General features: G+C 41.8%; 1 protein-coding gene across 1 annotated transcript; it reads right to left on the bottom strand.

The window, feature by feature from the left end:
* Positions 1–9,181: 9,181 nt before the first annotated feature.
* On the bottom strand, positions 9,182–12,306 carry LOC107702424 (FERM domain-containing protein 1). The gene is made up of 4 exons (XM_016504747.1): positions 12,296–12,306; positions 11,393–11,573; positions 11,102–11,257; positions 9,182–9,301 (listed from the first exon to the last, which is right to left on the bottom strand). The coding sequence occupies exons 1-4, from the start codon at positions 12,304–12,306 to the stop codon at positions 9,182–9,184; spliced, it is 468 nt and encodes a 155-aa protein (XP_016360233.1).
* Between the last annotated feature and the right edge of the window lie 935 nt (positions 12,307–13,241).

The raw sequence follows: 13,241 nt of genomic DNA, 5'->3' as shown, positions 1-13,241 counted from the left end.
TTTGTAATACAGAGATAGTATGTTAAAAGCACATTTCATTCATATTCATGATGTCCCAGAATAGCACATTTGAATACACTTAGATGTTCTTAAGAAGTACTAAAGAATAATTTTTAGTATATTACGTACAAAATTAGTGTGTGAAAATAGAGCACTAAGTACAATATGGAAGTGCACTTGTTTTTCACCTGTGCGTGTGTGTGTGTGTGTGTGTGTGTGTGTATCTTGCAGACCCCAAACTTTCCTATTCTCACCTTTCCAGTGAGAAATTGGCAAAAATAAAGGACCATCCACAGATACACCCTCCACCAGCTCAATTAAATGCAGAACATCTTCAGGATCATCTACAAACATTTCTTCAGGCTCATCAACACTCATCTCTAAACAGCAAGAGCCATTTGACGCATCACTACCTGCACATAATGAACAAATAAGGAATAATAAATGATTGAATAATTGTCACTCTAAATCTATGAGACATCTTGGAGTCAAAAACATCAGTGCCTTATTTAAAAGGTGAAGTGGCCTTATTAGTATTTATTTATCAGGTAATAATTAAGGAGATTAAATTAAAGGTTTAAAAAACCTGTGAACACCTGTGTCTGAATAAGCAAAGGAGTCAGGTCTGACTCTGACAAAAGTGGTTGGAAGGGAATGTGTTTAGTAACGGACAAGGGGGAATTCCAGCCAACTTTCTTGTATGTGAGAGGAATGTTTGTGTCAAGAGAGACGGTATAGCAGTGGTGACCATAACTGAGCTCCTTCCGAGGTAAGGTGGCATCACATTATCTAGAGTCTTATCATATTTTATGCTGCCATGTAACTCAGTTAACTGATGCAATACATACTTTTCATGGCTTGTGAAATGGCTATACTACTCTCAGATGTGTTTTCAGAGAATAAACTGAATAATGTTTTGGTTTTCTTTCCATATTTGCAAAGTTTGTTTTTGTTTTAAGTATAAATATCACAAAATGTAGTGGGAAAAAATTAAGTAAATGTAGGAAAGATCATATATGACAGTATTTACCCCAATGAGAAACTTGGGCTTTACAGCAGACATAAAGGGCAGGAAAAGAAAAACAATAAATTCAAGACAATGTAATAGAAAATCCAGTAAAAGAAAAGAAAATATGCTCTAAAATCTTTAATAAATTATTTAGAAAAATAAAAGTATTCATATTTGGATGCAGCATTTACACTGCCGCTTCACTATCATTCACAAACTCTCTCTTTTGTAGCCTCCTATGCACATTTCAGACTCTCACTGCTAGTAGTAGGTCATCCAGGGTACTTTTTATCTAGTCTTTTATGAGTACTAATAATCCTGTAGGTAAGTATGTGATTTCGATTCAATGTGGTGCCGCTAATGCTGGTGAAGTTACACACTTCAGACTAATTCTTTACCTGTGACAGTTCTACATTCAGAGGTGCCAGTGGTTTGCTTCTGGACATTGTCTAAGAGGAACTTCATTGGTGGAAGCTCATCATCACTGTCCTCCATGTCCAGATCAGCTCCATCTGTGATGTACATCTCTCGGTGTCTCCCTTTATTTAAACAGATAATGTCTAGTTATGTAAAATATTGAAATGAAGTAAATAAGAAATTATAGTAGTTACTACCTTACAGTATGATTGTGTACATTTTCACTATTAACACACACTAAGATTATCATTACTTTTACTTTTGATTTTACATTATCCCATTTATTACATGCCTACTGGCCATTGGAATGGAATAATAATTTTATGCGTAATAAGACCTAATAAGAGCTGAAAAATGAATGATAAGAAGCTTATATTTTAAAGGGGTGGTTGACTGTTTTTTTTCTAGGCTTGATTGTGTTTATGGGGTGCAGTCTAACATGTGTTAATGCTTCATTTAAAAAAAAAAAAACGCATTATTTTTCACATAATTTACCTTTATTCCACACCGCTCTGTCCCGTCTCCTATAAATGCGCTGATCATTTCCTGCGTTTATGAAGCCCCTCCCTCATAAATACGCGATGGGCAATGGCGTCATCTATATTGCTTATCAATTTGAGCCCGATTGAGACACAGAGGATATTAGTGAAGAGGATCGTGCAGAACCTGTACAAGCACGGCTCTTAATGGTAGGCTATGTTTTTGTTTGTTGTTGTCTCATACTTTTAGATACGCTGTTGTTTGTAAATGCTACTGCTTCTGTAAGCTTTTAATATACGGTTTTATCCTGATTAAAGCTTTAATACAGTACGGCAACCGCACACGCGTCCATGTTTAACTCTTCTCATAGCTATGTGAAAATAAGTATAAATGGAACAGTTCATTGTTGGAGCTGAGCTGATGATCTGAATGAGAGCGAAAGAGAGAGAGAGAGAGAGAGAGAGATGCAGAGCTTCTGCAGAGCAGGGCAGCGCGAGGAACAGGATTGAGAACCGCTGCTTTAGAACATTGATTTTGAAACTTGTGAATCGTTAGGTTAGGTTAGGTATCTCACTATGGGAACGCCTCAGGCATGACCGATCGCGGAAGCACCAACAACACCACGTCTGCCAACTATGGCAGACCAATCGCTGAATCCCGCCTCCCTGTATATAAACCGCAGCTACCTGCCGTTTCGTCATTCTCCGCATATCTCTTCTATGTGCAGTAAAGGCAAGGAGGGCAATGTTTGTGAGATACCTCACTTCATGATATCAGAGAACCGGGGTTACGTCAGTAACCTAACGTTCTCTTTCTAACATTCATTCGGTATCTCACTATGGGATATGGACAACTCCCGCATTGCCGATATGCTGACGAAGCAGACTAAAGAAAGAGTAGGTTATTGACTCTAGAAACTCCCGTATTGCCGATATGCTGACAAAGCAGACTAAAGAATGAGTGGGTTATTATCTGAATCATAGCTCCCGACGGGGGTTAAAACAGAATAATATGCAGAATTCGATCCTTAATGAGACTGCATTATACAACCTGACTACTCACTCCCAGGACTGAGTGGGCTAGAGAGGGTTCTGTCACATCCAGTCTATAGAAACGAGCAAATGTGTGCGGAGAAGACCAGCTGGCTGCCACACAAGTTTCTTGAATAAAAAAGCCTCTAAACAGGGCCAAGGATGTAGCCATACCTCTAGTAGAGTGTGCTCGTAATCCTATTGGGGGGCTCTATATTCGCATTATTGTAACATAACACGATAGCCTCCACCACCCAGTGGGAAAGGCGTTGACGGGAGATCTCCTTTGTAAGAGTCAGCCCACGAGACAAATAGCTGATTGCTCTTACGAAGTGTGCGGGTTCTCTGAACATACGTATACAGAGCACGAACCAGACATAAACGGTGTAACCTCTCCTCCTCTGGGGATGAAAAAGGTGGTGGATGAAAAGCTAGCAGGTCCACTGATTGAACTGCACCAGCGTGATCAAACACTTTAGGCACAAACGCCGGGTTAGGTCTAAAAGTTACTTTTCGACCCCCCGGAGTGAACATCATACATGAGGAGTGAACTGACAAAGCATGTAGCTCACTCACCCTTTTTGCTGTAGTGAAAGCAAGTAACAGAGCCGTCTCAAAAGCGAGCAGCTTCAAGGCAACGTCATCAATGGGTTCGAAAGAGGCTTTTGAGAGCGTGTTCAGAACTATGGACAACTCCCAAGGCGGAACCAGTGGCTTCGATACTGGGTGTAGCCTACATGCCGGGCTTTTGAGAGCGCGTTCAGAACTACGGACAACTCCCAAGGCGGGACCAGCGGCTTCGATACTGGGTGTAGCCTACGTGCCCCTCTCATAAATCGACAGACGAGAGGGTGTTGGCCAATAGTACCCACATTAAGACCAACATGACATGCCGAGATAGCGGACAGATAAACATTAACTGTAGAGAAGGCTCTGCCCTTAACCAGAAGGTCCTGTAGGAAGCACAGCACATCCAAAACCGAACACAAGAAAGGAACAATGTTTCTATCTGCGCACCATCCCTCAAACACCCTCCATTTGAGATTATATAAAGAACGTGTCGAGGCAGCCCTCACGTTCTGAATTGTCTCTATCACTTTCTGAGGTAACCCAGCTGCATTCAGATTTAGCCTCTCACAGGCCAGGCCCAGAGAGCTAGTTTCTGAGGGGAGGGGTGAAAAATTTCCCCCCGTGCTTGTGAGAGGAGATCCCTGCGTGCTGGTAAAGGCCATGGCTGATCGTAGAGCAGTTGCGAAATCTCCGCAACCCACAGTCTCCCCGGCCAGTATGGCGCGATCAGAATCATTACATGTTTGCATTGCCGAGCCCTCCGTAGTGTCGGCTCGATCAGGCTCAACGGAGAGAACGCGTACAGTAACACGTCTGGCCACTCGTGGGCTAGAGCATCCACGATGCGAAGAGATCTACAGCGGCTCAGCCGAATCTCTGCCACACCATGAGGATCACTTGGGGGTGGAGTCTCCACTCCCCGTACAGAGGATTCCCTCTGGACCGTAAATCTGCTCCCCTGTTCATTATTCCTGGAACATGTGTCACGCGTAACGACAGGAGGGTCCTGCTGCTCCACATAATCAGTTCTTTCGCTAACAAGTGAAGCTTGTGAGAACGAACTCCTCCCTGCCGATTTATGTAGGCTATCACCGTTGTATTTTCCGTCCTGACCAATACATGATGATTATTGAGAAAATGCACAAAATGTCTCAGAGCTAGTAACACTGTTAGTAGTTCTAGAAAATGTATGTGCTTCTCTCTCAGTGCGGGAGACCAAACTCCTCTCACTGTTCTGCCCTCGAACACCGCCCCCCAGCCCGTGAGAGATGCATCTGTCGTCACCACTTTCCTTAACATAACAGGACCCAGAGGGCATCCTGTCCTGAGAAAAGACGGGGCTCTCCAATGACGAAGAGCACTCATGCATTCTAGTGAGACACGCACTCTGCGGCTGAGACGGCTCTCGGGGCGAATGCCCTGTGACGCTGTCCAAATCTGAAAATCCCTCATTCTCAGCAGTCCCAGGGGAACCACTGACACTGTCGAGGCCATCAGACCCAGTAGCCAAAGATACATTCTGAAAGAGACTGATCTCCCTCGTTGAAAAAGGGAGAGGCAGCTGTGAAATGTCTTGATGCGATCCTCTGATAGGAAAGCTCGAAACCTCACTGAATTCAACCTGAGACCCAAGTAGACTATTTCCTGTGCAAGAGTTCCTTAGGCAACTCTTCGTCTGGTTTATCTTGAAACCTAATCTCTCCAGATGAGTCACTAGTGTGTACGTATCGCTCTCTGCCTGCCTCGAGGACAGCGTGCAGATGGGCAGATCGTCCAGATATGATGAAACTCTGACCCCTCCGTTCCTTAACGGCGTCAGAGCCGCTTCCACACATTTGCTGAAAACCCTGGGAGCCAAAGCAAGGCCAACGGGTATTTTCGTATACTCGTATGCTGTGCCTTGATAAGCGAACCTCAGATATTTCCTGTGAGAAGGAAAAATATCTATGTGAAAATATGCATCCTGGAGGTCCACTGAGGTGAACCAATCTCCCTGATGAATACTCTGACACATTCTGAGCGACAGCATTTTGAATTTGTATTTTCTGAGGTGTTCGTTGAGGACCCGTAAATCCGAAATGGGACGGAAACCTCCCCCTCTTTTGGGAATCACAAAATACCAGGAGTAAAAACCTATGTGGCTTTCTCTCGTTGGAATCACTCTTATCACTCCTTTTCTCATTAAAGAGGGTATTTCTTCCTCTAAAACCTGAGCTGCTTCCCCTTGGGCCACTGAGATTACCACTCCATTGAACACAGGAGGTTTTACAGCGAATTGAAGTCTGTATCCCCTGTCTATCGTGGTTAAAACCCAGGGATGAACTGCGCATGCGTGCCAGTTCGCTGCCTGAGCTGCGAGTGGGCCCTTCCCGTCTTCGCTCACTTCCCGTCTTATCCCACTCTGCGCCCTCAGCCCTTGGCCTGAATGCGTCTGAGAAAACTTTATTTGTGATGGGATGCTTATGAACTCTTGTCCTTCCACCCTCAGAACAAACCTCGTAGGTGGAGGGGGAGACAATTCTTTGGGGGGTACCAGAGAAACATGGGCCATTTCCCCGCACACATTGGACTTTGAACTGACCACACAAGCCCATTTCACATTTAAATTCCTTCTCCTTTTCCCCGCGGGAGGGAGAATGGAATCGTTCTGAAGGGATGGGACAGAGAAACCCTGAGTGCTGTCTCCAAACCCTTCCTGATGCCAAGCTGACGTCTCAGGTCGACCGCCTCTTTTTGTTTCCCTGAGGGGTTGCCGACCGGTGTTTTGCTGCAGTGGCAACCTGAGGGCCCGCGTTTCCCGGCTGTTGCGGTGGAGCCGGACGGGAAGGTTGATAGTCAGAATGTCCCCCAAAAACTCCACCTTCTCTTTGTCAGAGAGGCCTGACAAACCCAGCCATAGCGATCTCTCTCCCACAACCGCTAAGCCCATACTCCGACCGCAGCTTTGAACTGCTCCGTGGGACGTGCGCAGGTTTAAATCTGCGATGACGCATATCTCTTCCCAGAGCGCTGGGTTGGGAGATCCGGAGTCCAGCTAACGTCCCATCTCCTCAAATAACTCCGCTTGATAGGCAGTAAGGAGGGATGTCGCATTCTAAGCACGACGTCCCTCCTTACTGCCTATCAAGCGGAGTTATTTGAGGAGATGGGACGTCAGCTGGACTCCGCATCTGCAACGGCCAGTGCAGATGATTTATAGATCTTGTGAAAAACAGAAGCGGCGAAGCGCTCCGTTTTCCCTGGAGCGAGGCTCCGGTTGAAGAGAGCGCTGCCCTGCGACTTGGGTGCAAATGATTAGCCACAGATGATTCAACAGGGGGAGGATCCGCCATCCCCAAATCCTCCATTCCCTGAACATCCAGCCTCGAGAAGCCCTTGACGGGCACACGGTGGGAAAAAGGCTTGTCCCAAAACCTCTTCATTTCAGTCACACAAGCCGGGACGGCTTGAGTAAACTGCCTCGCTGGAGGGAGATGTGACGAAAGAAGTCTCTTTCCATCATACAAATCTCTTTCGGCCCCCTGACCTGCCGGTTGGGATGGCCAGTCGATCGACAGTCTAGCCGCGGCCCTGCGACAGACCTCGAGTAGATCCGTATCCGTCTGTACAGGGGAGGGTGAACTCACATCCTGTGCACTCGGCGGACGCGACTGATTTGGGCGAAGAATAGCATCTTCATCATCGTCATCCTCGTCCTCGAGGATGGCCGACAATACTTCGTCCTCGTCATCTTCCTCTCCCGCTAACGGATCTTCGAACAGCGGGGGAAGGAAGGGTGACACCCTCTCCATCATCTCTCCCCACGAGCTGCTGGCCTGCGGACCCATCCATCAGTTCCTCTCTGCGTTGAGCAGAGAGGCATGGGTCCGACTTCCCAACTACTGCCATGCGGAGTCTTCGCTCTCGGGTTTTAGAAGAGAACTTCGTGCATGGGGCCTGCACTCTCTTCGTACGGTAAGCCCACCACAACGTGACAACTAGTACGGAGCTGTGCTGTGATAGAGAGCTCCTTTTCCTTCTTTTTGGTGCGTGGTGAGCACCCCCAAAAACTTGGAAAATAAATTGAAAACATTTTAGAATAAAACTCGCCCTGACGCGTTAGTTATCTCACTCTAAGTGAAGTCGCTCAACAAACGTTAGGAATGTATTGCGTTTGGGACGTTACCTTGCTGCTCCATCTGGAAACTGTTAAGAAAATAATTCCCAAAGTCTGCTGAGCCAGCTTCCGAAAATCTTCACGGGGAAGAGAGCGAGAATGATGAAACAGCAGGTAGCTGTGGTTTATATACAGGGAGGCAGGACTCCCTGATCGCTGCAGCGATTGGTCTGCCATAGTTGGCAGACATGGTGTTATTGGTGCTTCCGCGATCGGTCACGCCTGAGGTGTTCCCATAGTGAGATACCGAACGAATGTTAGAAAGAGAACCATTATTGTTAGAAGAGAGATTCGCAATTTCATATATGAATAGATTTTTACGTGCACCCCTAGTTTTCTTCCTCTTCTCTAAAGTAGCGCAGCATGACCTCGCCCCCTTTGTTGCATGTTCCCAGGGGTGGGGTTTGTCTGGGTTTGTGATGTCACAAACCCGGGAAGTAACTCGTTGTAGTCCCTACGGAGCAGTTTTTGTAGGCATTAAACTGTCAGAATTTTAAAAGGCGATATCTTCGTTTGCATTGAACTTTCAGCGCCGCAACTTTGCAGCCATTGTTAATGCTCAAACATCAACATTACACACTAACTAACGTTAAAAAAAAAAAAAAACCGTTAAAAGATTAATACATGATGTAAAAGATTATTTCGTGATATCTAATGCATACACTACCAGTCAAAAGTTAGAAGATCAAAAGATCAAAATAGAATAATTAATTTTTTTTTTTTTTTTTAAGTCTCTCATGCTTTATTTTATCAAACATACAGCAAAAACAGTAATATTGTGAAATAGTATTATCATTTAAATCTATTTTAGTATATTTTAAAAATGTTATTTATTCCTGTGATGGCACAGCTGCAATTTCAGCAGCCATTACGCCAGTCTTCAGTCTTTAGTGTCACATGATCCTTCAGAAATATTGTAACATTATAAATGTCTTTACTGTTACTTTTGATCAATTTAATGTATCCTTGCTGAATTAAAGTATTACTTTCTTTCTCTCTCTCTCTCTTTTAATTTTGCCCCAGACATTTAAATGATATATCATGGTTTCCCCAAAAATATTAAGCAGCAAAACTGTTTTCAACTTTGTTAATAGTATTTTTCTTGAGCACTGAATCAGCATATTACAATGATTTCTGAAGGATCTACTTGAATAGCAACTGAAAATTCAGCTTTGCCATCACAGAAATAAATTACTTTAAAAAAAATTTATAATAATATTTCAGAATATTGCTGTTTTTCCTGTATTTTTCATCAAACAAATGCAGACTTGGTGAGCATAAGACGAGTTTCACAATTTGAGTTGAATTACTGAAATAAATGAACTTTTCCATGACATTCTAATTTATTGAGATGCACCTGTATTTAACCGTAAGGGTGACATGGCTATGAGTGAAATGACTAGATTGAACCAGCATGAATTTATATTCTGCCCCAGGTTGAATAATACCGGTTTAGTGCTGGTTTGTGCAAACCTGAGTGGAAAACTCTACGCTTATGGGTAGAATATTATTTGTGTTTCAGTATGATACACATGGCATGAATGATGTAATTGGCCATGATTTTGGAATGACCTCAGAGATCTGCAGTCCTGTGGATGCCACACCCATGAGGACACAACCTTGTGGTTTTTTCTTTTCCTGAGACAGCAGGGATACAGAGGAGGGGCAGAAATGGAAAGAAAGAGAGAGAAAGAGACAGAGAATTGTATTAGTGAAATGTGATAAATACTGGTAAAAATTTATGTCTGAGCAAAATTCTAAACTGAAGAACTGGCTGCAGCGATTATATATTTTGTAGGGCAACCTGCAAGTTAGCATCACCCTAGTTAGCATCACCCTCAACAAAAACCCAACAGAAATTTTCCATTGGCTCTTGGATTATTGCATGAAATAAGCTTTGTGCCAACAAAAGTTTTGTTCATCATGATAATCTTCACAAATGAACAAAGTGTGATTCTGCATTCAGTTTGTATACACTTCAAAAATTGGAGTAAGATTCACTTTGAAACAATTTTCACTAAAAAATTGCTAGTAAATATTACAATAATAATAAAATAAAAAAGTAAAAAGAAATGGTGTCTTATTTTAAAACGCACTCCAATAATCATTGTTTTATTAACTTATATATATATATATATATATATACTAGTCAAGTCAGTCATATTATTTTTATTTGAACTCTCAGAGACCCAAGCTTGATGGCAATGATGTGTTTTCTTTTTTCCCCCATTAAACATGCTTTAGAAATCCACTGGCTTCATGATGTGCACATTTTTTTTTTCCATAAGTTTTAGGAGCTAATTTTTATTCCATCTCCTATCCTGAAAAGTCTGTCTTGCAGGATTGACTAAAAATTAGCTCGTAAAACTTACTGGCAGATTCTGGAAGATCAATTCTTCACACAGTGGTACAAGAGGATGTGATGCTGGTCCTTCAAGTCACTCTCAACTTATCTGTCCATGAAGCCTATAAAAAAATAAGTCTTAATCTATTTCACAATACTTCAGCATGTTATTCTTATTAAGTGAGGGTAATTTTTAAAGATTTTTTACCCAAGCAAAGTCTCTGAGAACCTGACACCTTGTAATTCTGGAGACTCCAGGAAGGTTGCAGTTCTGGAAAATGGTGGCACTGAAGACTAAATGGTTCCTGATGGTTTCACACCTAATTCCTCACATTAATTCTTAAATCTTTTGCAGTTAACGTGTCTTTTCTTTTCCACCTGTTTTTTCTGACCCCGCTGTCCCAGTGAGCAATGGTCATGTCTTAACTTTGCAATTTCTGTATTGCATTAGTTTTCAATATTTCTCATGGGGATTTAATAATTTTTGACATCTCAGTCCGAGTTAAACCTCTTTTTTGGCTCATTTTATCGGTATAAGAAAACATGCCTAATAATTCTGCACATCTGAACATAAGGAGTTTTCACTTCCAGCCTTCATTTACAATTATATATCACTTATATAAATGATTAAATACACAATACATAGTAGTTATTGAGATTGATGTGGTTTGGAATTGGTAAAATGTGCTTGGAAAAAAAATATCATCAGAATATCAACGTGCCTAATATTTATGCACGTGGTATATATATATACACTTTGCTACAATGTAAAGTAGTGAGTGTACTATATATATTTATTTATTTATTTATTTTTATTTTTATTTATTTTTTCAGTGTACCTCGTTTTCAGGTATTCTCAATTCACTTCTGAATAATGCACAACTCTGGTTTGACTGAATACCAGTGTTGTAGTATTCCAGTTTGGACAAGAGTCTGTCTCCAGTCCAAGACCATATTTTCTATGACCAGACAAAACTAAATGCTATGGAAAATCTCGGACTCAGACTTAAGTCTGAATCTGGACTTGACTGGCCTTGATTACCGCACTTCTGAATACAGTGAACTTGAGCAAAAAAAACAAAAAAAACACTAACTTTGGACAATCTATAGATGGTGAGAGGCACATCACTCAAGGTAAATGCTTCCTGTATGAAAAGCAAGGCAGCCTCGCTGGATGACATTCCTTTAAGCTCTCTGTGCAGGGCTGGGGTGTGCTTCAGGATATAATCATTCCCATGCTTCTGTACAATCTGTACGATACCACAATGAAAACACCTTTAGTTTGTGAACAGTAAGAACAGGTGAACAGGAGATTTTTTTTTTTACTTTACAGTCTGAAGGGGAAAACCAGCAAAAAGCAAATAACAAAATAACAGAGCCCTTACCCAAAAAGGGAAAAATCCCTGTGGGCAGAAGTATGCAAAGTTTTGTTCTTCACAATCTCCAAGATCAGCTTGAAGGGCGTATGCAGCAAGCTGGAAGTACAATCCTTCTTGCTCAAAGCACTCGGATCTCAAAACTCTCCCTTTCAGCTCAGCATAACACAGCTGACGGGTTTCACCATTTCTTTGAGAATGAAATAAGCAGTTCAAATGATGCTTAAACATTTTTTAAATGCACAACTTAAATGATTAACAATAAAAACAATTCAGCAATACTATTATTTAGGTCTCGGATACTCCTTTATTAAATTGACTTACTATGGCTCACTTGATTCTGATTGGTCAATCACAGCATTTTGTGGTCAAATATATTTGTAAATGACTCAAACTATATAACTGACCGTTTTCCCAGGCAACCCATTTCCTGCATTTAATAAAATAAACTCACTAATGCTTTTCCAGTTTGTTAATATTGGTTAATACATTTGGTATCATGAACTAACAATGAACCACAATTTTTATAGCATTAATTAAACCGAGCAGAAACAGCTGCACTATTAGGGGGAAGTCGTGGCCTAATGGTTAAAGAGTCGGACTCGTAAGGTTGCGAGTTCGAGTCTCAGGTCTGGCAGGGATTGTAAGTGGGGGGAGTGAATGTACAGCGCTCTCTCCCACCTTCAATACCACGACTGAGGTGTCCTTGAGCAAGGCACCGAACCCCCAACTGCTCCCCGGGCGCCGCAGCATAAATGGCTGCCCACTGCTCTGGGTGTGTGTGTTCACTGTGTGTGTGTGTGTGTGTGTTCACTGCTGTGTGTGTGCACTTAGGATGGGTTAAATGCAGAGCACTAATTCCTAGTATTCCTACGTCACTTTCATCAAGATTAATGCTATCTTATAAATTACCTATCGTCCATTTTTTATTTATCTTTGTTCGTAATACATTACCTGATATTAATTAATTTAGTTGGAAGTTAATTTACACATTCTGAAATATGAACACTTACTGGACCGAATCAACTTAGGTTTACTTGATTATTCAAAATAAAACAGATTTTCTGACTATATATCAGGCTTAACAGGGTTAAATCAAATAAGACGATCAGGACACTGACACAAAGTAAGGTGACAAACATTTTCCAAATTTCCCAAAAACACAAAAGAAAAGAAAAGGAGGAAAAGAAAATAACATTGTACTCACAAAATTAGTTGAACATTTTCTACAAAGTACTGCACTTTCAGGGAGAGAATCACTTTCTCCTATGAAAGGAAATAGATGGATAATCAAATCACTGCATTAGGATGACATCACATCTCGTGTCATGCCATCATGTCATATGGTAAAAAACACAAAACCAATTTAAAGTGGCGGCTCGTCAGGGGAGGCACACCTTCCCCATAATTTTGAGGTGAAAATGGGAGGAGGACGATTTAATGTTAATAAAATTCACAATTCATTTCAGTTCATGTCTCAGAATGTGTATTTTTTGTTTGTAATTTCACAGTTGTAATACCATAACGTGAAAGCTAGCCTCCCTTCTGATATCAACCAATCATCAGAGACGTAAATTAAATTTGAACGTCTGCCGCTGTGCTGATAATGTACCAAGTACTAATGATGAGTAGCGATATTGAATATTTGATTGCCAACAGATTTACCAAGCTGTCATTCAAACAGTATATATACAAATTAAAAAAAAAGGGAAAACAGCCTAAGCTGGATATAGGCAACAGCAGACGGCTTAATTAAATGGCGCAACAGGCAGCTCTCTTTTAACACAGACTTTTAAGAAGGGATGGATGTTTGCTTCAAGTGATAGGCCAGGTAAGTGAAATTATATTATCTTGCTGT

The sequence above is a fragment of the Sinocyclocheilus anshuiensis genome, unplaced genomic scaffold (assembly GCF_001515605.1).
Source record: "Sinocyclocheilus anshuiensis isolate Anshui unplaced genomic scaffold, SAMN03320099.WGS_v1.1 scaffold190, whole genome shotgun sequence".
In the NCBI taxonomy this organism is placed as follows: domain Eukaryota; kingdom Metazoa; phylum Chordata; class Actinopteri; order Cypriniformes; family Cyprinidae; genus Sinocyclocheilus; species Sinocyclocheilus anshuiensis.
This window is presented reverse-complemented; position numbering and strand designations above follow the sequence as displayed.